This window comes from Mesoplodon mirus (assembly GCF_964341445.2).
Source record: "Mesoplodon mirus genome assembly, chromosome: 14".
NCBI lineage: Eukaryota > Metazoa > Chordata > Mammalia > Artiodactyla > Ziphiidae > Mesoplodon > Mesoplodon mirus.
Genome location: NC_138990.1, coordinates 56,963,146 through 56,990,155, shown reverse-complemented (window position 1 = coordinate 56,990,155; position 27,010 = coordinate 56,963,146). Strand labels below are relative to the sequence as shown.

The 27,010-nt window shown below is 41.3% G+C and overlaps 1 protein-coding gene across 3 annotated transcripts in view; it reads left to right on the top strand.

Annotated features, from left to right (window-relative positions):
* SLC8A1 (solute carrier family 8 member A1) overlaps positions 1 to 27,010 on the top strand; it is a 370,852-nt gene that overhangs the window by 269,554 nt on the left and 74,288 nt on the right. For 2 of the 3 annotated variants that reach the window (XM_082642699.1, XM_082642698.1), the window contains exons 3-5: positions 2,995 to 3,098; positions 6,205 to 6,222; positions 23,734 to 23,864. In XM_082642699.1, the coding sequence (XP_082498825.1) occupies positions 2,995 to 3,098; positions 6,205 to 6,222; positions 23,734 to 23,864 (253 nt within the window). Of the gene's footprint in view, positions 1 to 2,994; positions 3,101 to 6,204; positions 6,223 to 23,678; positions 23,865 to 27,010 lie in introns of all 3 variants that reach the window. The other variant, XM_082642700.1, reaches the window with a different exon arrangement.

The following is a 27,010-nucleotide window of genomic DNA, read 5'->3' as shown; positions in this document are numbered from 1 at the left end:
TGGGAATGAAACTGGGAGCCTTTCCTAAACAAATGCTCACCCTATTAGCAAGACTACTACAACCATCTCCACTGTGCTTTCTTTATTTCTACAATCTACTAAAATATGAGATGTGAGATAGATTGGAAGTACAAGATGGAAAAAGATAAGTCAAATGTTTTTAAGTAATCTATGCAAGAGCATTGCTACATGTACCCTACCATGAAGTGCCTTGATAATGAATTTGGGGCCACTGGGGCCAGAATACAATAGCAGGGCCCTTCTAATGCCCACCAATGTTTTCCCATCCATGGTCATATTATGCTGGTGACTTTAGCAGAGATGTACAAGTATAATTTATGATTACAAGGCAGTAAGATGGAAATTAATACCTAAAACACATAAGCTGGATGACAAAGAGGGTAGACGTTTGGCAGGTTTTTGAAGAGTAAATTTGATCTCACTTATAACATCAAATTCAGTTCTGAAATTAAAAACACACGTATCATCATTTCTTACATCTTCTTGTGCTTTCTCTAACGTTTTGTGTTTTTTTATTTGGATATATATATGTGTGTGTGTGTATATATATATATATATATATATATATATATATACACACACACATATATATATACAGCCTGCCCTGACTATACCAGGGTACTTATATATACATATATATATATATATATATATATATATATATATATATATATATATATAAAGTAAATGGGTGAATTCCAGAAAAATAGTTCTAGAAGTTAGACAGGAACTGTTCACTATGCACATGTGGTTGGACTTTTGTCAGACTGTTGGTGGTTTTGTAAATATCTAATTGCTCTTAAAAAATGATTATTGCTTTAGTCATTGACAGCTGCTCATCAAGGCTTTGAGGATAGAGCTGAGATAGAAAGGCACCGTCACGTGCTCCAACCCCTTAGTAGTGAGAAATGGGGATGTGAGCACTATGGGGGATGTTCTTTAGCTGAGGAGCATCGAGGAGGTTATGAGGCTCCCAAGAATCAGAAGCAATCATTTGATCTCACTTAGCATTAGGGGCTGGGAAATTCAGAGAATTAAAAGCAACTTCTACCTTTATTCTCCTTCATACAAGAAAAGAAGACTGGTGCTCTTTAGCTTGCATAGGTCTAAATGAAACTTGAGGGCTTTGATCAATATTGAAAAAAAAAAGGTTATAGACTAATTTCCTTCCAGAAGACCTAGAAAATTCCACCAAAACTAAATGATGTCCATGACATTAAAACTGTGTGTCTTTATAAACTCATTGTTTTAAAGCCTTTAGTCAGAAATGTTCTTGGCCAATGGTACTGAACAAAAAAAATATTTTCAAGGACAAACAAGTGTTTGGGGGCTCTGAATAGGTTGTAATACATGAAGTGATTAAGCCCTTATTAATTAGAAGGTAACATTAAATTTCTTTTCAGAGTCATCAAGTCTTATGGGGAGTTGAGATTTGCATAATATTTGCATTTGTCCTACCTACCTGTCAATCACAACCACAGGATAAGTCAAGAAGCTCTAAAGGATGGATTACAGGAAGAATTCTTAATGAAATGCCTTGGTGTATGGGTGGAGTCTGAAAGTAGGGTAGAGTGTATTTTGTCAAAGTTGAAGGTCAGCTTTGGGAGGGAAGAAAATAACTAGAACATCATGACTCCCCACCCCCACCTTAGGAGGCTTCCATCTTTAGAAAGACAAACAAAACATGAACAACTTCCCCTTGTGATCTAGGTGGAAAATCTGACTCACCTGAAAAAGAGTTTGAGTCTAGGACATTGGGTGGGGTAAGATAAAAGACTTTTATTTTATTTTGTGATGCTCTTATGAATTTATTATTTTAATAAAATTTTATGGTAAAAATGTTATGTTTGGAAATACAGTAAAGCAGAATGAAGGCCCCCAAAAATGACCTTTATGCCTGTTACTCAGATATAACCTCTGTTCATATTTTGATGTGGTTTACTGATTTATTTCAAAGGGTTGAATTCCAGAGCACAGCTCAGACAATCCTGTGGTTAAGGCATTTACTAAATAAATATATTTTTCTTTTCTTATTATTGTGATCTACGTTTTTCTGCTTCCCATGATGATGATAAACCTAGTAGTATGAGTGCTGTATTTTGGCTGAAACAATTCTGTGGTCCTGGGCAGGGGAGCTGTGCATTGGGTGACCTTTCCACTCTCTCAGACCCATCCCACACCCATTCTGGAAGGACAGTCTCACGGTCCAGAAGCTTCTCAGTTGCCATTTGTCTGGAAGTGCCACTCGTTAACCTTGCTTTCCTCTTCTCTATGTTCCTTCTCTCCTATTTCCTATTCCCCTTGTTCGTCAATTTCTATTCTTCTCTGTTTCAGCAAAACAATATCAGTCAAGGTAATTGATGATGAGGAGTATGAGAAAAACAAGACCTTCCTCCTTGAGATTGGCGAGCCCCGCTTGGTGGAGATGAGTGAGAAGAAAGGTGGGGGAACTGCTCCAGGGCTGAGCCCAACAGCTTCTGCTGGCCTGTGCCACCCCTGGATGCCTGCACTCTTCAGAACATGACTTACAATGCACACATCCCTCCACCTATGTAACGGGGCATAGATCTCCTCTGGGGCCACAGGGAGCCCAGCCTGGAGCTCCATCAGCCAGTTTGGGCCACTCTGCACATGGCAGTCTGAGCTACTCATTGTCAGTGCAGTCGAGCCTGGTAAAGTTGGTGCTGATGCTTCCTGTACCCACATAAAACCGACTTTCTGATTTCTCTTCCTAATTTGGGATACCTCCTGACTGCTAACTGAAGCAGGAAGAATTTATGAAAATGATGGATTGGCAGAGGAAGCTTAACGGGGCCAGCTGAGAGTACCTGGATGCCCTTTTACATATTCGTGGAGGTCCATGTGTGGCCAGTTCTCCTTCCATAACATCACAGTAACATGCTGCTTGGTGAACACCTAGCATGAGCGTGTGACTCCAACCATTTGTTTTGCCTTTGTCTTGTGTTCCCACAGGAAGATCATTACCATTAGAATATTTGACCGTGAGGAATATGAGAAAGAGTGCAGTTTCTCCCTTGTGCTTGAGGAACCAAAATGGATAAGAAGAGGAATGAAAGGTGTGAGAGTATATAAAGACATACCAGTGAGAAATTGTACTCTTCTCTCTGTGTCTCCTACTCTCACACTTAACTCTCTCCTCTTCCTCGGCTTCCAAGTACTACTTCCTCTCCTTTGAAGCTTTAGCAATTTCATTTCCCTGCCCATATCCACAAATGCACTAAACAATGCCCCTTTTCTTCAGGAAATGCCAGCTCACCTTGATTGATACCAGATTTCAGAAATACTGGAAGAGATTTCTGTAATTCAGAAGGGATGACATAAAAGAATGGTTTCTGGGTTGTTTTTCACTATTCAGGAATCAATCTAAAATTTGGTTCCAGCTATTAAATATCCCCTAAAATGTTAGTGATGGAGACTACTTAATACCTATTAGTCATGGTAGATGGGTCAAATGGCAACTAATAGGAAATTTCAGAAGAATTCAATAATTAGTCTAATTTAGAGAAGCCAGTTTTCAACAACAAAAAAAAATCTTAGAACAAAGATCCTTAAAGAGTAGTGGCATCAATATCCTAGTGTTCATTTTGGCAAAATATTTTTCATATCATCAGATATCATATTTAAAAGAGACCATATGTATGAAGCCATGGTCATATCAATTTTCTTTACTAGGAAGGATATGGTAGTTCAGTAAGAACTTAGCCCTTACTTAAGGCCGATCCTGCCTTATGCTTCAAAATCTTTTGATTCTTGTAGAATTGACACATTTCTAACATACAGAATTTTTTTCTAAAAATAAAACTTAAACAGCAGTATCCTTATAATTAGATTTTTGTGTTGATTTGTGTTTATATTTTTAGAAACTATTTGAAGAAAGAAGCCAGTTTTTTTGCTGTCTTTGATTTTATATCTATTTTATATGGCCTATATTTGAGAAGGAAGGACAGGAATTTTATATCAGCTTTAAAAATAGTTTTTTTATTCTGAATTATTCCGAGGGCATCCCATAATGACCCTCTAAGAGTGGTCATTTTAAAAGCAATGGTATACACTTAGTTATATATATGTATGTATGTATATATATATATATATATATATATATATATATATATATATATATAATGAGCATAGTACCTATTAATAGCTCTTATTAATTGCATTTAAACCATTGATGAGAACAGTATAGATGATTAGGTGACCACTTTGCAAGAAATGTAAACTTTTACATGTAAAGAAAAAAATCAAATACAAAGGACTAATTCCTATACGAACCCAACATTTGGGGGAATTTAACTAATCCCACTTTTGTAAGAACTCACTGGCTTCAGAGTCCATCAGAAAACAAACAAAAACAAAGTTGTCCTGACTTAATCACGTTCAAAAAGGTAACAGGAGCCTTTGGAATGATGGAGAAAGGAGCACTAGGGACCCACTTTAATGCAACCTATTTAATATGCTCCACAGACAGCAGGCAGAAGAAAAAGACACTTTAGAAAACTGTGCCGATTTCTTACAAAGATGGGATCAAAAATGCCTCATTAACATACAGGAAAAAGCACTTACTTCTGAATGCATTCCTCACAAGGACTGCCTTTTATCTCAAGGAAGAGCATCTTGAATACAGCTCTTTCAATTGTCATTTTGGTAAAATATGCCTTCATATAAAAGCAAATTAAAATTCCTTGATAGCACTATTTGCTTTTGACACCCACCAGGTGGATCTGTGTCACCATAAATAAAATTACTAACTTGTTTTATAAAGTATCCTCTAATGCCACTACCAGGAGAGAGAAAACTGGTCCTGAAAAGGTAATTGTAACTTTCCCATCTACAACTCTGGAAGTAATTTATTTGATACATTTAGTCAGGTAGCTTTCACCAGAATAAAGTGGTACAGCTGTAGTCTGGGTTTAAAGCACAAAACCTGAAAGACAAATTATGCATGTCGCCCCACACCCCACCTCCGCGACCTCAGGCCTTCCCTCCCTGTCTTGTCCATTTCTGTGGAACTATGTGTCCACAAGAAGCTATCTGGTTGTCCGATTATACCATGCAGGTCATAGATAAGGACACACAAATAAGCCCTGATTCCTGGGACGCAGATTTTGAGGATTTAAAAAACATAAGCATTCCCTGATGACCAAAATATCATGCAAATAGAACCTCCAGCGAGAGAACTTTATCTTGGGCCAAAGTCTCCTTATGGGCGGGGCAGCCAAAATGGAATTTCCTAAGATGTTTTCTCTGTTTTCATTGAAAGGTACAATCCCTGAGATCCTGGATGCTTTAAGACCTCCACGTGTTGAATTCACTAACTGCCAGGCAATTATTTCATGAGGAAGGCTCACTCAAATAAGGTTTAGGATTAACTTCATAAAATATTTCTACTATATTTAGCAAACTAGATATATATACTGTGTATAAACATATGGTAGAAATGTTTTCTTAAATGTCAATAAATAATATATAAAGTGAAGTGTTTATATATATAGAATCAGTCACACACGTTTGCAGAAATCAGTTCTGGGATCATTTGGAAATACTCCCAATGCCACATTTACTTGGCGTGCACCAGTTTTTTAGTAGCAGCCCCCCACCACTGTAATCAGATCTGCCTGGATTTCTTTCTGCTGATATTCCTCTTACTTTCATTATTCATCTGGTCTCTTATTCTGTGTTTGTCTTTGTCTGTTTCCTTCACAGCCCTGTTATTGAATGAGCTTGGTAAGCATTTCATTTCTTGCATTTCCTTTCCATTTTTCTAGGTTATTTTCCATTTCTATCAGGTGCTATAGTAGCTTTCTGACTTATTTTTTATTTCTGTTGATTTATTAGCAAGATTGTTGTTTAGAGCCATTGGCCTCATAATTTTGTGAAGGTTGGATAGTTTACATTCCGCTTTAGGTTCAGTGTAACCTTTTAAAAAATCAGTGCTGTCTTAGGTATGCACAAGAATTAAATTTGTGCACTAAAGCTCATAACCGTAAAAGAATGATTAGCGATTAAGTCATGAATGGATGTTTTCATTTTTTTCTTAATTGTATATACAATTTGGCAAGTTTTTGTACTTTGGATGGACTGTCAGGCAGTCTGATGTCACTGGTATTTGTTATTTAGAGTGTAAATTAAATAAATTGTAACATTTCTTTTTTTCTTTTTTAGGTGGCTTCACAATAACAGGTATGAATTTTTCAAGTCTAATGAACCAAATTTTATTTTGTACCGTGAGTTGTTTACATTTTTAAAAATTATTTCTCATTTTTATTTCCTTGTAATGAAGGAAAATACCTGTGTGGTAAGACAATTTTTTAATGTTCTTCATTTCCCCCCAAATACCCTTAAATATCAAACAAAAACCACATCTTATGTAACCCTGCATTAACATTTAGCTATGACACACGGTGTGCTTTTGCTGATTTTACACATTTAACATTTTACACATTAACAAGGTGTGTGCTGTGTTTACTTATAAGCAAATTTGTGTGGAGAACCTGTAATTGGTCATATTTTGACACTGATCAATTTACAGATGTTCACATAGCACTGATGATGTGAGTGTACCTTGCTAGATGCTCCAGAGAGTACCAGAATAAATAAAACGATTGCTAGTCTCAAGGAAACATAAGAGTTGACATACAAGCCCACTCCATGGCCCAAGCTCAGGGTCCTCCTAATCATAGATAATGCCCTATTGGGAGAAGATAAAGCATGCCTTCCCCTCATCCCACCACCCCAATCTGTGAAGTTTTAGCATTCTTAACATGGTAACGAGTACTATGTCTGCTACTTGCAGTGGATTACAAAGTGCCCTGTAAAAACTCAAAATGTCAGTCCAAAAGTTTAAAACCCTTGGGCTTCCCTGGTGGCGCAGTGGTTGGGAGTCCGCCTGCCGATGCAGGGGACGCGGGTTCGTGTCCCGGTCTGGGAGGATCCCACATGCCGCGGAGCGGCTGGGCCCGTGAGCCATGGCCGCTGAGCCTGCGCGTCCGGAGCCTGTACTCCCCAACGGGAGAGGCCACAGCAGTGAGAGGCCCACGTATCGCAAAACAAACAAACAAAAAGTTTAAAACCCTTAAGTTCATAATGGTACCCAGCCGCTGTTGATTGCATTTTTTAGCCAGCACAACTCTAAAGCTATTTCCTTACATAGAGAAGAAAGATATTTCCTTACAGCATCCTCTCTTTTGACCCTAACTATTTTCTCACCCTTTCAGAATCATCTATGTAGATTTAGAGAGGGAGATACCTATCAAATGGTAGGCCTGATTTGTCTGAAGCTGCAGGTTGAAGATGTCTCTAAAGGCCATCCTAATGGCCGTGGCGTTTTCCAATATAATTATGCAGATGTCTATATTCTAATTATTTTTTTCTGAAACCAGATAGCTAAACAAAATATTTAGAAAGGAAATATTTTCAAACATTCTAAGTTTGAAAATGTTATGGTGTGGGGTGGTGTTAACTTAAACCACCATCAGTGTAAACTCATGATCAAGAAGTTTCAACACGATTCTGTCCAAAGCGGAACTTTCTGAACGTGTCCAATTTCACATGGGCTGTTACCCTCCACTTCTTCTCTCCAGACACAGCATTTAATGACAAAATGATTCATAGACTCTCGGAGACATAGAAATTGAAAAGGATAAAAATGTTAAATAAAACAAGTGCTCATAGAGGATTTCTTAAACCTGATGCACCTGACACTCTCCTAGGTCAAGTCTTCCAAATTCTGCACTGCCGAATATGCTATTTCTGAATCCGAGTGCAGGAAGTTACATTTACTTTTTTTTTTTTTTAATTTTTTTTAAATTTTTTGCCTTATAACAAATTTAATCAGTTATACATATACATATGTTTCCATATCCCCTCCCTTTTGCGTCCCCCTCCCACCTCCCTATCCCACCCTTCCAGGCGGTCACAAAGCACCGAGCTGATCTCCCTGTGCTATGCGGCTGCTTCCCACTAGCTATCTACCTTACGTTTGGTAGTGTATATATGTCCATGCCACTCTTTCACTTTGTCACAGCTTACCCTTCCCCCACCCCATATCCTCAAGTCCATTCTCTAGTAGGTCTGTGTCTTTATTCCTGTCTTACCCCTAGGTTCTTCATGACATCTTTTTTTCTTAAATTCCATATATATGTGTTAGCATACAGTATTTGTCTTTCTCTTTCTGACTTACTTCACTCTGTATGACAGACTCTAGGTCTATCCACCTCATTACAAATAGCTCAATTTCATTTCTTTTTATGGCTGAGTAATATTCCATTGTATATATGTGCCACATCTTCTTTATCCATTCATCCGATGATGGACACTTAGGTTGTTTCCATCTCCGGGCTATTGTAAATAGGGCTGCTATGAACATTTTGGTGCATGTCTCTTTGAATTATGGTTTTCTCAGGGTATATGCCCAGTAGTGGGATTGCTGGGTCATATGGTAGTTCTATTTGTAGTTTTTTAAGGAACCTCCATACCGTTCTCCATAGCGGCTGTACCAATTCACATTCCCACCAGCAGTGCAAGAGTGTTCCCTTTTTTCCACACCCTCTCCAGCATTTATTGTTTCTAGATTTTTTGATGATGGCCATTCTGACTGGTGTGAGATGATATCTCATTGTAGTTTTGATTTGCATTTCTCTAATGAGTAAAGATGTTGAGCATCCTTTCATGTGTTTGTTGGCAGTCTGTATATCTTCTGTGGAGAAATGTCTATTTAGGTCTTCTGCCCATTTTTGGATTGGGTTGTTTGTTTTGTTATTGAGCTGCATGAGCTGCTTATAAATTTTGGAGATTAATCCTTTGTCAGTTACTTCATTTGCAAATATTTTCTCCCATTCTGAGGGTTGTCTTTTGGTCTTGTTTATGGTTTCCTTTGCTGTGCAAAAGCTTTGAAGTTTCATTAGGTCCCATGTGTTTATTTTTGTCTTTATTTCCATTTCTCTAGGAGGTGGGTCAAAAAGGATCTTGCTGTGATTTATGTCATAGAGTGTTCTACCTATGTTTTCCTCTAAGAGTTTGATAGTTTCTGGCCTTACATTTAGGTCTTTAATCCATTTTGAGCTTATTTTTGTGTATGGTGTTAGGGAGTGATCTAATCTCATACTTTTACATGTCCCTATCCAGTTTTCCCAGCACCACTTATTGAAGAGACTGTCCTTTCTCCACTGTACATTCCTGCCTCCTTTATCAAAGATAAGGTGACCATATGTCCGTGGGTTTAACTCTGGGCTTTCTATCCTGTTCCATTGATCTATCTTTCTGTTTTTGTGCCAGTACCATACTGTCTTGATTACTGTAGCTTTGTAGTATAGTCTGAAGTCAGGGAGCCTGATTCCTCCAGCTCCATTTTTCGTTCTCAAGATTGCTTTGGCTATTCGGGGTCTTTTGTGTTTCCATACAAATTGTGAGATTTTTTGTTCTAGTTCTGTGAAAAATGCCAGTGGTAGTTTGATAGGGATTGCATTGAATCTGTAGATGGCTTTGGGTAGTAGAGTCATTTTCACAATGTTGATTCTTCCAATCCAAGAACATGGTACATCTCTCCATCTATTTGTATCATCTTTAATTTCTTTCATCAGTGTCTTATAATTTTCTGCATACAGGTCTTTTGTCTCCTTAGGTAGGTTTATTCCTAGATATTTTATTCTTTTTGTTGCAATGGTAAATGGGAGTGTTTCCTTGATTTCACTTTCAGATTTTTCATCATTAATATATAGGAATGCCAGAGATTTCTGTGCATTAATTTTGTATCCTGCAACTTGACCAAATTCATTGATTAACTCTAGTAGTTTTCTGGTAGCATCTTTAAGATTCTCTATGTATAGTATCATGTCATCTGCAAACAGTGACAGCTTTACTTCTTCTTTTCCGATTTGGATTCCTTTTATTTCCTTTTCTTCTCTGATTGCTGTGGCTAAAACTTCCAAAACTAGGTTGAATAAGAGTGGTGAGAGTGGGCAACCTTGTCTTGTTCCTGATCTTAGTGGAAATGGTTTCAGTTTTTCACCATTGAGGACGATGCTGGCTGTGGGTTTGTCATATATGGCCTTTATTATGTTGAGGAAAGTTCCCTCTATGCCTACTTTCTGCAGGGTTTTTATCATAAATGGGTGTTGAATTTTGTCGAAAGCTTTCTCTGCATCTATCGAGATGATCATATGGTTTTTCTCCTTCAATTTGTTAATATGGTGTATCACGTTGATTGATTTGCGTATATTGAAGAATCCTTGCATTCCTGGAATAAACCCCACTTGATCATGGTGTATGATCCTTTTAATGTGCTGTTGGATTCTGTTTGCTAGTATTTTGTTGAGGATTTTTGCATCTATGTTCATCAGTGATATTGGCCTGTAGTTTTCTTTCTTTGTGACATCCTTGTCTGGTTTTGGTATCAAGGTGATGGTGGCGTCGTAGAATGAGTTTGGGAGTGTTCCTCCCTCTGCTATATTTTGGAAGAGTTTGAAAAGGATAGGTGTTAGCTCTTCTCTAAATGCTTGATAGAATTCGCCTGTGAAGCCATCTGGTCCTGGGCTTTTGTTTGTTGGAAGATTTTTAATCACAGTTTCAATTTCAGTGCTTGTGATTGGTCTGTTCATATTTTCTATTTCTTCCTGATTCAGTCTTGGCAGGTTGTGCATTTCTAAGAATTTGTCCATTTCTTCCAGGTTGTCCATTTTATTGGCATAGAGTTGCTTATAGTAATCTCTCATGATCTTTTGTATTTCTGCAGTGTCAGTTGTTACTTCTCCTTTTTCATTTCTAATTCTATTGATTTGAGTCTTCTCCCTTTTTTTCTTGATGAGTCTGGCTAATGGTTTATCAATTTTGTTTATCTTCTCAAAGAACCAGCTTTTAGTTTTATTGATCTTTGCTATCGTTTCCTTCATTTCTTTTTCATTTATTTCTGATCTGATTTTTATGATTTCTTTCCTTCTGCTAACTTTGGGATGTTTTTGTTCTTCTTTCTCTAATTGCTTTAGGTGCAAGGTTAGGTTGTTTATTCGAGATGTTTCCTGTTTCTTAAGGTGGGATTGTATTGCTATAAACTTCCCTCTTAGAACTGCTTTTGCTGCATCCCATAGGTTTTGGGTCGTCGTGTCTCCATTGTCATTTGTTTCTAGGTATTTTTTAATTTCCTCTTTGATTTCTTCAGTGATCACTTCGTTATTAAGTAGTGTATTGTTTAGCCTCCATGTGTTTGTATTTTTTACAGATCTTTTCCTGTAATTGATATCTAGTCTCATAGCATTGTGGTCGGAAAAGATACTTGATACAATTTCAATTTTCTTAAATTTACCAAGGCTTGATTTGTGACCCAAGATATGATCTATCCTGGAGAATGTTCCATGAGCACTTGAGAAAAATGTGTATTCTGTTGTTTTTGGATGGAATGTCGTATAAATATCAACTAAGTCCATCTTGTTTAAACCAGCTTTACAACAAATGCTAAAGGAACTTCTTTAGGCAAGAAACACAACAGAAGTAAAAGACCTACAATAACAAACCCAAAACAATTAAGAAAATGGGAACAGGAACATACATATCAATAATTACCTTAAATGTAAATGGACTAAATGCTCCCACCAAAAGACACAGATTGGCTGAATGGATACAAAAACAAGACCCATATATATGCTGTCTACAAGAGACCCACTTCAGACCTAGAGACACATACAGACTGAAAGTAAGGGGATGGAAAAAGATATTCCATGCAAATGGAAACCAAAAGAAAGCTGGAGTAGCAATTCTCATATCAGACAAAATAGACTTTAAAATAAAGACTATTAGAAGAGACAAAGAAGGACACTACATAATGATCAAGGGATCGATCCAAGAAGAAGATATAACAATTGTAAATATTTATGCACCAAACATAGGGGCACCTCAATACATAAGGCAAATACTAACAACCATAAAAGGAGAAATCGACAGTAACACACTCATAGTAGGGGACTTTAACACCCCACTTTCACCAATGGACAGATCATCCAAAATGAAAATAAATAAGGAAACACAAGCTTTAAATGATACATTAAACAAGATGGACTTAATTGATATTTATAGGACATTCCATCCAAATACATTTACTTTTAAAACTTTAATCTTCCTTTTTTCATCCCATCACTTTAACTTATTGAAATCTTTTTGGAAATATTCTGATTCTATCACCCAGTAAGTTAATGATCCTTGTGAGCTTTGAGGAAGGTAGAAATTTGGCAAGCCAGTCTTCATGGCTTCCTTGAAGTAATTAAAAAAAAAAAAAAAGTCAACCATTTGAGGAATAGTATAGTATCTACAGCTCCCTCAGCCCTATGCAGCCTGATAATGAGACCTTAACTGAAAACCTTTAGTGGTAGAATGCCTTGTTAAAACGCATTTATGTGTTTGCATAGCTTCCTGTTTTATCATTGAATATGTCAGGATTTTACTTTTAGGGCCTTCCTTCCATTGAAACATCTTCCTTTTTAGTAACTAGGTAATGGGACCCTAATTTTCTTTTCTCAGAAATTGTTCATATCAAATTCTAGAATACTCCACCAGTAACGTCCAACATTTTCTGTCTCGGATACATCATGCATCCAAGAGGACAGAATCACTTCTTTCAAAGGTTTTCTATTATTTCATGTACTTCATTAAGCTCTTTCTTACAATCTTCAATAGCAATTTTTCTGTTGTACCACCTCTTCCCAAAACCTGAAATTGATGCAGTTAAAATGAGAGAAAGTTGCAGAACCCTCTGGGAATTTCCACATTGGCCTGTTCCTCTCACTTTACATGATCTTTCTTCTCCAGAACCAGGCCAGAATGCCTGGGATCCACTCTCTATAGATGCCTCTGGGGAAAGTTCTAAAATTTAGGGCTACACAGTGAAAACCAGCTGTAAGCCCTGGAGAGCTTTTCTTTGAAGTCAGTTTGAGGCTTTGAAGTCAAGGCTTTGAGATGCAGGGGCAGTAAAGGAAAATTAATCTAACTCTTGGACTTTGCCTGCAGCTTTTATGCAGTCTTGTGCAGCTAAGTGTAAAAATCTAAATTTGAAGCAGGTTGTATGGAAACTGAAAAAGTCATTTGGTCCACAACCCAGGACCTCTATTTCAGAGAAGTCATTCGTGATGGACATTAAATGCTGGAGGTGCTTTTGGAATTTGCAAATCTTCACCTGTTGCTCTCAGACTTTGCCTCATTGAAAGGCCCTTGTTGGGACCTGTGATGTAATTCCGCCTTGACCCTCCAGGCACATAACATGATAACCCCCTGTACATTATAGCTCATTAGAATTTGGAAAGTATTTCTTATTCATTATATCATTTAATCCTCAACCTTATGGAATAAGATCTTTTGTTCTCACTTATAGGAGAAGAAATGAATGTTCAAAGATATTAGTCAATCTACTCCAGTCACCCATCCAGGGCTCAGAGCCCAGCCCTCTAACTTTAAGTCCAAGGCCGTGTGATGACTATTTTAACCCAGCACTTTTAGTTCCTTTCTCCCAACTTGTATATTCCTACCTACATCTTAATCCCTTTTCGATCCAAAGCCTCACTCTGTCTCTGAAATGCCATCAGTATGAATTCCAGTCAAATGAAAAATGAGGAGGACCCCAAAAGGGGGAAACTAGAGTACATTCATTTGGATATTTTTAATAAAATTAAGTATTCTGGCTCACTTTGGAAAGATAGAGGCATGTTTCTGTACCCAAACAGGCAGCTAAAAAGTTCCCTAATTAATTAAAAGTATGTAACAGTCAGTATACCTTTTTAAAAGTTACTCTTCCAATCATATTACACTCATCATGTGATAGTCTTCATAATGCACATGGCTTTTTAAGGAAGCCAAGCTATGAAAATTCCAACAGTTAAACACACTTTAGTCACTCCAGTACATAGGTTAGAGAAATAAATCCCCTTCAAGTTTGCCTTCATTGTACAATTGAGAAAACTGAATCCCAGAGAAAAGAAACACCTTGCCCAAGTTTAGATGGAAAGCATATGGCAGAATTTGCAGAGTCCCAATCTCATGATTCCAGGTCAGTTCTGGGATCTCTTGGTAGAAGCGAAAAGCAGGTAGTCAGTTGAACCAGGAGTTTCATGAAAACCCTAAACTAGGTAATCCAGCCAGTCACTGTGACAATGGTGAGCCCTTGTAAAACCTGCCAGTGTATACAACCTTCTCCAATTCAGACTGCCAAGGAAACAAATAAGCATGTTCCCTGGTGTTATGTTGCTTGACCCTCACACAAACCTGTGATAGGGACAGAGCAGGCACTATTATCTCCATTTCACACATGGGGTAACTGGAGAAATGGCCTACTTAAGGCCATGTTGTTGGCACCACAAGGCTACCTGTCATCACACCGAGTGCTTTTCATTGTTTCGTGATGCCTCTGGAAGCAGAAGCTTGACGGGCAAGGATACTCCATCTCAGACACCTGCAGGAATCTGGCTGCACCCCTACTGTGGGGTGTGTGCTTTATTCACACAATCTGATTGGACTCCTAGAACACCTGCCCCATTTGTTTACTTGCTCACTTCTTCAACCTACGTAACAGTGACCTCTGACCACTCAGTCCCCAAACTAACATTGCTTGCACTGTGTGCATCTGGGAGTGACATTCAGCTTACTAATTCCACAAAGCTCTTCTGGCAAACCAGTGCAATCCAGTCTGCTGATTTTCTGCCTGTCCTTTTGCCAGGCCAACCTGTCTTCAGGAAAGTTCATGCTAGAGAACATCCGATCCCCTCTACTATAATCACCATCGCAGGTACTCACTTCATCACGGTCCTTGAAAACCACAGTTTAATTGCCTTCAAGGGTTCTTTCGGTCTTTCGACATTAAAGTGACACAGTTCACCCCCATTACCTCTAAGGCATTGCTACACAATGCCGTGGCTTCTCTGCAGTTGGGGGTATGATGAGTCAGCAACAAGACACCACATCGGTCCAGGACGGGACACATGGTGGAGGGGGAAGCGTGGACCTACAGAGAAGATTGAGTCCAATAGCCTCTCAAGTTTCAGTATACTCCAGATTTCTTGCAAATCTCACTTCTTAAACATGGGCCTTTCTTTGCAAATGTCATGAAATACCTTTAAAAGCAAGCTGTCTCTCTTCCCAGAGTCTGCCTTTCCTTCCTCCAGGCAGCATGATGTTAGCCAAATATGCACAGATGACAGTACATCTATGGGGTTTCTCCAAAGGGGAACATTGACAGGGTGACTAAAGGATGACAAAGCTATCCCAGATCGACTGTAAGATTAGAGCCCAGGTGTGAGCCCCTTGCCCTAAGTTACCAAGTCTCTGGATAAGGACACGGATACTCACTCTTCAGTTGTCACCATCGCCCATCACTGGTCATGGCTGCAGAAACACTTCTGCCTGCCTCAGTAAGACTTTGCTCGTTCTCGCATCCCACACCCCCATTCAGTAATCATGCAGCCCTGACTGCAGAGTCGTTCCAGAATGGAAACAAAGTACCAGTCTCTTTAGGTTCTAATCAAACAGGCCAGCCAGGTGCTGAAATAGATATCTCCATTCTCAGACTTGTCAGCACAGATCTGAGCAAAGGATTAAAATAACCACAAGCCATTTTCCCACCGCTGGCCTTGTACCCATTTCCAAATTTTACATTGTTTGTTGAGACAAAAAATTGCAAATGCATTCAAGAATATCCACAGTAGCTCCTCAGGTACAGATCTCCACGTGGGTTGTATTGTTTTCTAATAGAGATTCGTGTTCTCAGCCCTTCACCTCTTACAGTGATGCGGCTTCAAAATGCGGCCTGATCCAGAAAGCATTAACAGCAGCTTTTTCATAATTCTGCTTTTCCCAGATCCCAGGTACCTGTTAGCTATTGTGATGTGTCATTTGCAAAATCAATTACTCAGGAGAAGGGAGGACCCCTACCAATGATTTCATCACAGGATTGTCTTCTGTCCTGTCAATACTGATTTTAACCATGGCCGTTAATTATGCATTTGATCTTTAAGTTGGGTTGGTTGGTTAAGACCATGATGTTATATAATTTATTATCAACTTCTCAATAAAATATGAGTTTAAAAATATGTACATATATATGTACATATACAGATAAACAGGATTACATAGAGAATTTCCTCTACCTGAGAAGCAGAACTAAAAGCACAGCATATGCATAAATAAGGAAATGAAACTGACTTGGCCACAGTCAAATGAACTGCATTTGATCCAGTACTCAAAGTGAAAAAAACATAGGTGATCAAAAAATATGCTGGGGATTCCCTGGTGGCGCAGTGGTTGAGAGTCCGCCTGCCTATGCAGGGGACATGGGTTCGTGCCCCGGTCCGGGAAGATCCCACATGCCGCGGAGTGGCTAGGCCCGTGAGCCATGGCCGCTGAGCCTGCGCGTCCGGAGCCTGTGCTCCGCAATGGGAGAGGCCACAGCAGTGAGAGGCCCGCATACCGCAAAAACAAAACAAAACAAACAAACAAAAAAAAAATATATATATATGCTGTTAAACGATTTCCCTATTCAATAAAAGATACCTAAAGAGAAGACACTTTAAAAAAATAAGCTTAGCTCTCTTCTTTGCCAGTTTCAAAAATCTGGATCACAAATACTAATTTATCTGTATCATTATAGAGCAATAAAAGGATTTATCCAGCTATCTTCTCTCAGTTACATATAAGTGTAATTATCTCTTAAATGTTCACGGTGTTTATTAAGTGAAAATAGCCCTGACCCTACCATGACACTAGGCCTTTGTGCTTTGACTTCTTTCTGCCTGGAATGCCCCTCCTTCCTCTATTACCTCCTAGCCAGCCTTCCCACCACCTTCACCGGGCAAGCTCCTATACATGCTTCCAGGCCAACTTCAAATATCTCCTCTTTCCTGAAGCCTTCCCTGACTCCTTTGGTCAGAGGGAGCTGCTCCCCGACCCTGGGCCTTCAGCCCCTACTTTGCTGTACTAGAAGTTGTCCCATCTATATGCCTCACTTCCCACTAGACCATGAGTTCCTGGAAAACGAGGTGGGGTGGGAGGGGCCTCAACGTGCTGACATAGTGTAGGAGTGCAATGACGTGTGAAATGAACAAATGGTCTTTACTATATGCATAGAGCAAAGAAGAGGCTTGTCTAACAGTGAGTTGGACAGTCACATGACAAATACTTATTGGGCACCTACTACTTTCCATACATAGTAATAGGCTCTGAGGGATATGAGGACAATCCGAAGAGCAATGAGACATATTGTTCTATCTTGGTAGGTTTACATGCTGGATATTTGTATGTAAAGGTAGTTTAAATATTAAAAAGTAGTATATGAGAAGTGTCCATGTTTAATAGGTACACACAACAAATATTCAGAATTAATTTAAAGTTAGAGTGGTCATTCCTAAATAGGTCAATTGAGGGATATTTCGTGCGAGAATAGGTAGGGTTTTGAAAGGTAAGTAGGATTTAGCTAGATGAAAATGGGGAAGGTTTTCCAGATGGGTAGACAGTGGAATAAAGTGTGGCATTAAATTCAAGTCTAGTTTGGAGCAGGAATGTAGAAAGTGATAGAAACAAGGTTCCTGCTTTTCTTAGGTTAGTATGAAATCTGTTAAGACATTAATTCCTAAAATTTTGCCCTTTCTCATACCTCTTTTACAATATTGCCTTTGGCTGCATACCAACTATGCTATTATTTACTTCATGCAATTTTTTGCCTCATGTTCTTACTTCACTAGATTTGGTTTTTTTAAAAAAAAACTTTAAGTCACTAACACTAATAGAAAGCTAGTATTTATCATATATAGAAAGTAAGGTGAACATTTTTAGAATGAAAAATGTTATTACTTGTAGCTCAATGCAGTCAAATGCTCTATGCCTGAGAACTATTTTCTCTTTTGTAAATGGTAGAAACCCTAATGTCAAGAACTAGTTCCAGACCTGACAGCACCAAACTTCTTCATCAGAAGGACTAAAGGATGATTAAAAGAGGAATAACCTTTTCACTCACTATGTGATTTGATTTCATTTACTACCATGTCCATTCATTTAATACCATGTTCCAAATCCTTTCATTTTGTGAAATGCGGCTTTCAACAATGCCACCGCATCACCTTTCTTTCATAATTTCTCTATTTTTTTTTACCTAAATTGACTTGAATCCCATTAAAAGCAACTTCCCATTTATAAGTAAACTATTAAAAGGGGACATAATAAATATTCTCCCCCAAATGGCTTTGTAATTCAAATTAAAATCTAAGTTGTAATAGTTTTTCTTCTGGAAAAATAATTCTTATTTGACTAAGTCTCCAAAATATCCATGTTCAGTCTTTATGAACAAAGACACTAATATAACCTGCTCCTATGAAAACTCTAATAACATTTTCCTGGGCTTAAGATCAGAAAGCAGTGGGAATCAAAATATGATTGATTTGAACATTGGACAAATGGGACTTCACATACCTTAGCTCACCCCCTTGACTCTACACACTTAATTTCAAGGGAAAATCATGGGGACACCAATCAAAAACCTTTGCCTTCCCATGGGTCATAACTTCCCAAGCCTACTGTAAGAAATATTATAACTTTTACCATTAAAAGTAATCTACTTGCACCTCTCTTTTGCATCTGCTAACACTTAGCAGATTTTGGCTAGTCCAAAATCTCTTATTTTTAGTCTTCTAATTTCTTTGGGGCCCTGTAATTACTGGGAATAGGAAAGCAGATTCTGAAATATACTTTTAGGAAGACACTATTGAATACATAATAAAGAATTCTTTGATATGCTACCTTCTGCTTTTGCCTTTTGCTTGGTTTTGGCACCTGGTATGTAAAATGCTAGCAGTGCCTCTAGCCCAACTGCTCCAAGGCCCAGTAATCAACAACTGGCCTAGGAACTAGTCTTCTGCATCATTTGCTAGAGCATCAAATGAAGCCGCCAAGGCCCAGTAGTCAACAACTGGCCTAGGAACTAGTCTTCTGCATCATTTGCTAGAGCATCAAATGAAGCCGCCAAGGCCCAGTAATCAACAACTGGCCTAGGAACTAGTCTTCTGCATCATTTGCTAGAGCATCAGATGAAGCCGCCAAGGCTCAGTAATCAACAACTGGCCTAGGAACTAGTCTTCTGCATCATTTGCTAGAGCATCAGATGAAGCCGCCAAGGCCCAGTAATCAACAACTGGCCTAGGAACTAGTCTTCTGCATCATTTGCTAGAGCATCAAATGAAGCCGCCAAGGCCCAGTAATCAACAACTGGCCTAGGAACTAGTCTTCTGCATCATTTGCTAGAGCATCAGATGAAGCCGCCAAGGCCCAGTAATCAACAACTGGCCTAGGAACTAGTCTTCTGCATCATTTGCTAGAGCATCAGATGAAGCCGCCAAGGCCCAGTAATCAACAACTGGCCTAGGAACTAGTCTTCTGCATCATTTGCTAGAGCATCAGATGAAGCCGCCAAGGCCCAGTAATCAACAACTGGCCTAGGAACTAGTCTTCTGCATCATTTGCTAGAGCATCAGATGAAGCCGCCAAGGCCCAGTAGTCAACAACTGGCCTAGGAACTAGTCTTCTGCATCATTTGCTAGAGCATCAGATGAAGCCGCCAAGGCCCAGTAATCAACAACTGGCCTAGGAACTAGTCTTCTGCATCATTTGCTAGAGCATCAGATGAAGCCGCCAAGGCCCAGTAATCAACAACTGGCCTAGGAACTAGTCTTCTGCATCATTTGCTAGAGCATCAGATGAAGCCGCCAAGGCCCAGTAGTCAACAACTGGCCTAGGAACTAGTCTTCTGCATCATTTGCTAGAGCATCAAATGAAGCCGCCAAGGCCCAGTAATCAACAACTGGCCTAGGAACTAGTCTTCTGCATCATTTGCTAGAGCATCAAATGAAGCCGCCAAGGCCCAGTAATCAACAACTGGCCTAGGAACTAGTCTTCTGCATCATTTGCTAGAGCATCAAATGAAGCCGCCAAGGCCCAGTAATCAACAAGTGGCCTAGGAACTAGTCTTCTGCATCATTTGCTAGAGCATCAAATGAAGCCGCCAAGGCCCAGTAATCAACAACTGGCCTAGGAACTAGTCTTCTGCATCATTTGCTAGAGCATCAAATGAAGCCGCCAAGGCTCAGTAATCAACAACTGGCCTAGGAACTAGTCTTCTGCATCATTTGCTAGAGCATCAAATGAAGCCGCCAAGGCCCAGTAATCAACAACTGGCCTAGGAACTAGTCTTCTGCATCATTTGCTAGAGCATCAAATGAAGCCGCCAAGGCCCAGTAATCAACAACTGGCCTAGGAACTAGTCTTCTGCATCATTTGCTAGAGCATCAAATGAAGCCGCCAAGGCTCAGTAATCAACAACTGGCCTAGGAACTAGTCTTCTGCATCATTTGCTAGAGCATCAAATGAAGCCGCCAAGGCCCAGTAATCAACAACTGGCCTAGGAACTAGTCTTCTGCATCATTTGCTAGAGCATCAAATGAAGCCGCCAAGGCCCAGTAATCAACAACTGGCCTAGGAACTAGTCTTCTGCATCATTTGCTAGAGCATCAAATGAAGCCGCCAAGGCCCAGTAATCAACAACTGGCCTAGGAACTAGTCTTCTGCATCATTTGCTAGAGCATCAAATGAAGCCGCCAAGGCCCAGTAGTCAACAACTGGCCTAGGAACTAGTCTTCTGCATCATTTGCTAGAGCATCAAATGAAGCCGCCAAGGCCCAGTAATCAACAACTGGCCTAGGAACTAGTCTTCTGCATCATTTGCTAGAGCATCAGATGAAGCCGCCAAGGCTCAGTAATCAACAACTGGCCTAGGAACTAGTCTTCTGCATCATTTGCTAGAGCATCAAATGAAGCCGCCAAGGCCCAGTAATCAACAACTGGCCTAGGAACTAGTCTTCTGCATCATTTGCTAGAGCATCAAATGAAGCCGCCAAGGCTCAGTAATCAACAACTGGCCTAGGAACTAGTCTTCTGCATCATTTGCTAGAGCATCAAATGAAGCCGCCAAGGCCCAGTAATCAACAACTGGCCTAGGAACTAGTCTTCTGCATCATTTGCTAGAGCATCAAATGAAGCCGCCAAGGCCCAGTAATCAACAACTGGCCTAGGAACTAGTCTTCTGCATCATTTGCTAGAGCATCAAATGAAGCCGCCAAGGCCCAGTAATCAACAACTGGCCTAGGAACTAGTCTTCTGCATCATTTGCTAGAGCATCAAATGAAGCCGCCAAGGCCCAGTAGTCAACAACTGGCCTAGGAACTAGTCTTCTGCATCATTTGCTAGAGCATCAAATGAAGCCGCCAAGGCCCAGTAATCAACAACTGGCCTAGGAACTAGTCTTCTGCATCATTTGCTAGAGCATCAAATGAAGCCGCCAAGGCCCAGTAATCAACAACTGGCCTAGGAACTAGTCTTCTGCATCATTTGCTAGAGCATCAAATGAAGCCGCCAAGGCCCAGTAATCAACAACTGGCCTAGGAACTAGTCTTCTGCATCATTTGCTAGAGCATCAAATGAAGCCGCCAAGGCCCAGTAATCAACAACTGGCCTAGGAACTAGTCTTCTGCATCATTTGCTAGAGCATCAAATGAAGCCGCCAAGGCCCAGTAATCAACAACTGGCCTAGGAACTAGTCTTCTGCATCATTTGCTAGAGCATCAGATGAAGCCGCCAAGGCCCAGTAATCAACAACTGGCCTAGGAACTAGTCTTCTGCATCATTTGCTAGAGCATCAGATGAAGCCGCCAAGGCCCAGTAATCAACAACTGGCCTAGGAACTAGTCTTCTGCATCATTTGCTAGAGCATCAGATGAAGCCACCAAGGCCCAGTAATCAACAACTGGCCTAGGACCTAGTCTTCTGCATCATTAGCTAGAGCATCAAATGAAGCCGCCAAGGCCCAGTAATCAACAACTGGCCTAGGAACTAGTCTTCTGCATCATTTGCTAGAGCATCAAATGAAGCCGCCAAGGCCCAGTAATCAACAACTGGCCTAGGAACTAGTCTTCTGCATCATTTGCTAGAGCATCAAATGAAGCCGCCAAGGCCCAGTAATCAACAACTGGCCTAGGAACTAGTCTTCTGCATCATTTGCTAGAGCATCAGATGAAGCCGCCAAGGCCCAGTAATCAACAACTGGCCTAGGAACTAGTCTTCTGCATCATTTGCTAGAGCATCAGATGAAGCCGCCAAGGCCCAGTAATCAACAACTGGCCTAGGAACTAGTCTTCTGCATCATTTGCTAGAGCATCAGATGAAGCCGCCAAGGCCCAGTAATCAACAACTGGCCTAGGAACTAGTCTTCTGCATCATTTGCTAGAGCATCAGATGAAGCCGCCAAGGCCCAGTAATCAACAACTGGCCTAGGAACTAGTCTTCTGCATCATTTGCTAGAGCATCAAATGAAACCGCCAAGGCCCAGTAATCAACAACTGGCCTAGGAACTAGTCTTCTGCATCATTTGCTAGAGCATCAGATGAAGCCACCAAGGCAGGGTCCCTCAGCAGAGGGAAGCCATGTATGGGTGGGATGGGATGGGAGATGTGGACTCCTGCAATAGCTGATGCCTAAATGCAAAAGGCAAGGAGTCTGGGCTAGAAGTCCCTCCCTTCCTCATCTCTCCTCAGTCAACAGACTCCCGTTGCAGGCAGTTTGCCTGGAAGGTTCTAGAAGCAAGGGTGTCAGGGCTGTGGTCTTTCTATACCACCAAGACTACTTCCTTGGAGATGAGGTCCATTCAGCTTGACTGTGAGGGGGAGTGACCTGTCTTGTTCCAGCATCCTGAGCCTGCAGGACAGGAGGCTGAGTGGTTACAGGAGTAGTGTTTGTGCTTCACACGTGCGTGGCCTTTTCAGTCTGGGATTTATCCTAATGACCTTCACACAGAGAGGACCCAACTGTGAGCTTCCCCTCATTAATGGACTCTCAAGTCCATTAGCATTTTCTGAGCACCCACTAGCCTCTCCTGGATTGTAAGCTACATGGTGGTTCTGGAAATAATCATGCCCCTATGGTGAGTAAGTATTAACTTCCCAAAGGCCTCACCCTCGCTCTCCCTGTTTCCTTTAACGTTAACATGGTCAGGGTCCTCCCACCCCATCTCAGCTTTGCACCAGAAAGAGGCAGCTCTGGAGCGCAGGCATCTTACTGAACCGTGGAATTCGTGGATGTTTTGTTCTTAACTTGCAGCAGGGGCTCTTGGCAAGTGAGAGGCTAAGATCAGAATTTCCCATCTATCATCTCTTTGGCCCTGGGGCATTTTCTTTGCCTCTAGCAAGTGGAGAGGAGGAGGCCAGAGTCTTATATTCCTTGAGTCGCTCTGGAACTTTAATTGTGTTTCCTCTTGGTCATGTGCTAAAAGGGTGTGTACAGACAGCCAGGTGAGCCAGTGTCCCAGGGGACAGCTGGGTGATTCCCTCAACGCAGACAACATGTGGACAGAGTCTTTACCAGTGATATGGCCCTATAAGTTGCTTTTCCTGATCTGCCCTTTGGCAGGTGCTTAGGTTGTGGGATATTGTGATCACTTGCTGTCACAGTGGTCACTGCCCCACACAACAAGCGTCTGTCCAATTCTCCCCTCCAGCCTTACGGCACCACCCCAGGGACTTTCAGTAGGTCATCAGGGCTTCCTTCCTTCTTGGTTTCCTTGTAGCAGGATCCAGGGATTTCCAAATAAATTTGAATTCATTCTCACTCTCTCGCCCTTCCCTTTCACAGAGGAATGTGATGACAAGCAGCCGCTGACCAGCAAAGAGGAGGAGGAGAGGCGCATTGCAGAAATGGGGCGTCCCATTCTGGGAGAGCACACCAGGCTGGAAGTGATCATTGAAGAATCCTATGAGTTCAAGGTACGCGCACCAGCATTGCCCACCAGGGAGGCCAGGCCCATCTCTGCACCAAAACGGTTCATAGCGTCGGTCTATGCTGTACGAGAGGCAGATGTAATTTCAGGAACTGGCTCATGGATGGAGAGGCCTTTAGAGCAGAAATGGGATTCACGAGTTGGTAGGGAAGCAAGAGATCCTGTAAACTAAACAGTGTCAGAACCAAGGTCTGGTGGGTGGCACACATCACTGTGCGAGGTCAGAGGTGCCCTAAAGGGAGAGCTTTGGATAGCAAGGAAGAGGCAAAGATGGATTCCAAGAGACTGTTATGTGTGGAAGAAACCATGCTTTGTTTGAAAAAGCTAATCAATCTAGTAGAAGCAAAGCCTTGACACTGCTGAAAATGAGGCTTTTGTTTTGGAGGAAGGATGGTAAGCTTTCCCTGTGGAACATGCCATTGACAAGCTCTCATATATTATGTAGTCACCTTCTTAAGATCCTAGGACACTTGAGCACAATCAACAAACTGAAGGCAGAGTGCCTGTAACTGGAGAGTTTATAACTGGGCTGATAAAATTGGATTTCCAGTTCTCTAGATGAGGAAAGTCATTTTTCAGAAGGTAAGCGAATGGGCCTTAGGATGAGCTTAGGACTTTGAAATGAACCTTTTCGACCACTCTTAGCTGCTCCCTCGGCCCCTGCCCCAGCTCCCATCCCTTTTCACTCACGTGGTCCTCACACCTAGAAGCCCCCGGCAGAGCCGCACCTGCATTCTGTAGTGGGACATAAAAGGAGCAGCCTCTCTCTGGTTTTCTAGAACTACAAGCCAGCGCACAGCAGCATTTTCCCCACTTTTTTTTTTTTTTTTGCGGTATGTGGGCCTCTCACTGCTGTGGCCTCTCCCGTTGCGGAGCACAGGCTCCGGATGCGCAGGCTCAGCGGCCATGGCTCACGGGCCCAGCCGCTCCGCGGCATATGGGATCCTCCCGGACCGGGGCACGAACCCGTATCCCCTGCATCGGCAGGCGGACTCTCAACCACTGCGCCACCAGGGAGGCCCCCCACTTATTTTTTTTAAAGCAGATTCTGCTCCTGTTTGGAAAACCAGAATGAAACTTCCCAAAGGGAGAATCAGGTCACCAACCTAAAAGCCTCAGGATCATATCTGGGGTTCTCACAGTAGTGGCTTCTTTGCCTTTTGCTGGGCCCGTTCAGTACTTTTCTAATTTAGTTCACAAATGAAGGTGCCTGAGAGGCGACAGGTGGAAAGACAAATGTCTTTGCAAATTAAAGTGGCATTTAAAAGATAAAAAACGCAATTAAACTTTCCCCTTCAGGCCACTGTGGATGTATGTGTTAACTCCTCTCATTCATTCCCACAGAAAGAAAGAGCAGGGCAGACAGTAGGTCTAGTGCTTTCTAGGCAGACCCCGACCATCAGAGCCCACCTGGCGTTTCATCCAGAACCTGGCTCGCTGCACACACTTGACTGGTATACGCACAAGTTCCCTGAGATTCCTGAGGCACAGATTTCTGAGACTGTCCATTTCTGTGGACCAATCTGTTCCCGTCTTCATCTTCACTCTTCCTCACGCACCCTCTTTTCACCTGGAACCAGAGGGTGTGATGCCACTTGCGACAACAGAGATTCTACAGCTTGGCATTTTCTATAAACGCTTGTCCCCCACCCCTCCCAGGACTCCCATGGGGAATGATCGTAGGCCCTCTTCCTTACGGGACCACCCCGAGCACTCCCCTTCCAGGCACCCATGACCAGGAAGAGAAATCATGGTCACTTCCTGTAGGACGGGTATGGCAGGGCACAGTCTTCTAGGCATAAAAGTTTTCTTGCGTCCAAAGCTCTCTCTCGTAACCACTCCAATGATCCGAGCATTTGAAAGTCAACCAAGTGTCTCTCCATAAGTCCAGTTGTTTGGGGTACTTATCTTCCTAGAATATCTTCCATAGACTGTTTGCTCCCATCTGCTCAAAGTTCATCAGGACAGTTACTGGTAACACTGAAGGGTGCCTTGGGGCATGTTTCTGAAGTGCCCTCAAGCATCAATGTTGATATGGTAATATTTGTTTAGGAAATTTTTTCTAGACCATAGCCATTTTAAAGAAATTGTTCAAAGCCCTCAGAACTGCACTAAAGACCCAAATCTGGCTGATACCTCACAATGTCCGAGTCTGCTTTGCCCACTGGGTTCTTGTTTACTACGCTGTGACCAAGGGCTGGACTTTTCTAACACCCATGGCTGAGAGTGAGGTTAAAACTGTTGCTACAGACTAGCACTGTGAAGAGCTAATGACTGACATATAGGAAACCTCCAGGTCAGGGTCCATGGCAAAGCGCAAGAATCAAATTTCAAATTCCTCCTCTCCTCCTATAGATCCTCTCCTATTCACTCCTCTCCTCCTATAGGTCAAGAGAGGACACATATGTAAATTAAGTCCAGGGAAGAGCCCAGGCTATCTCATAGTCTGCCAGGCTTAACATGAACTAAAGTTTACAATCTACCCCAGGTTTTATATATTTACATTATATAGACATAGATATACATATATACATTTTATAATATACATTTTAAGTTTAGTTTATCTTAAAACTTTGTCCTTCAGAGAGATTTTCTGAGGTGAGTCTGTGTTTAAGTGTTAGAGCAGTTTCACTCTTCAATTACTTATCCCCCAGTACGTGGGATTCTCTGCCTTGGCTTTAGAGTAAAGAGGGCTTCTTTGGAGAGGCCTGCCCCAAGTTTCCATCACGTTTAGGAAAAGTCAAGGTCATTTCTTGTTACATTCTACACAGAACTTTGAACTGGCATCAACCGAGACACTCAGAGTGCTTGACGAGATGGGCCAAGTCCAGAGAAAAGCCAGATGCTTGTCATGTGCCTCTGGCTGTGGTGGCCAAGAGCCCTGATGGTTCCAGCTATTATCAGTGTCACTAGCAGTTCTAGACACAAAGCTAGGGGCCGAAAGGTCACCACCATAAGGGCAAACCGTCTAGCAAAGGACGATGTTGAAAATACAGAGTGGGCCAGTTGGAGATGGGCCCTTTCATGTTTATTATCGTCTCAGTGTTTCAAGTCAGTTGCAGTGACGGTTGAACTAACACACTTGACATTCTGATGTAGCTTTGGCCTTCGGCACGGGCCCCCGGGATCACA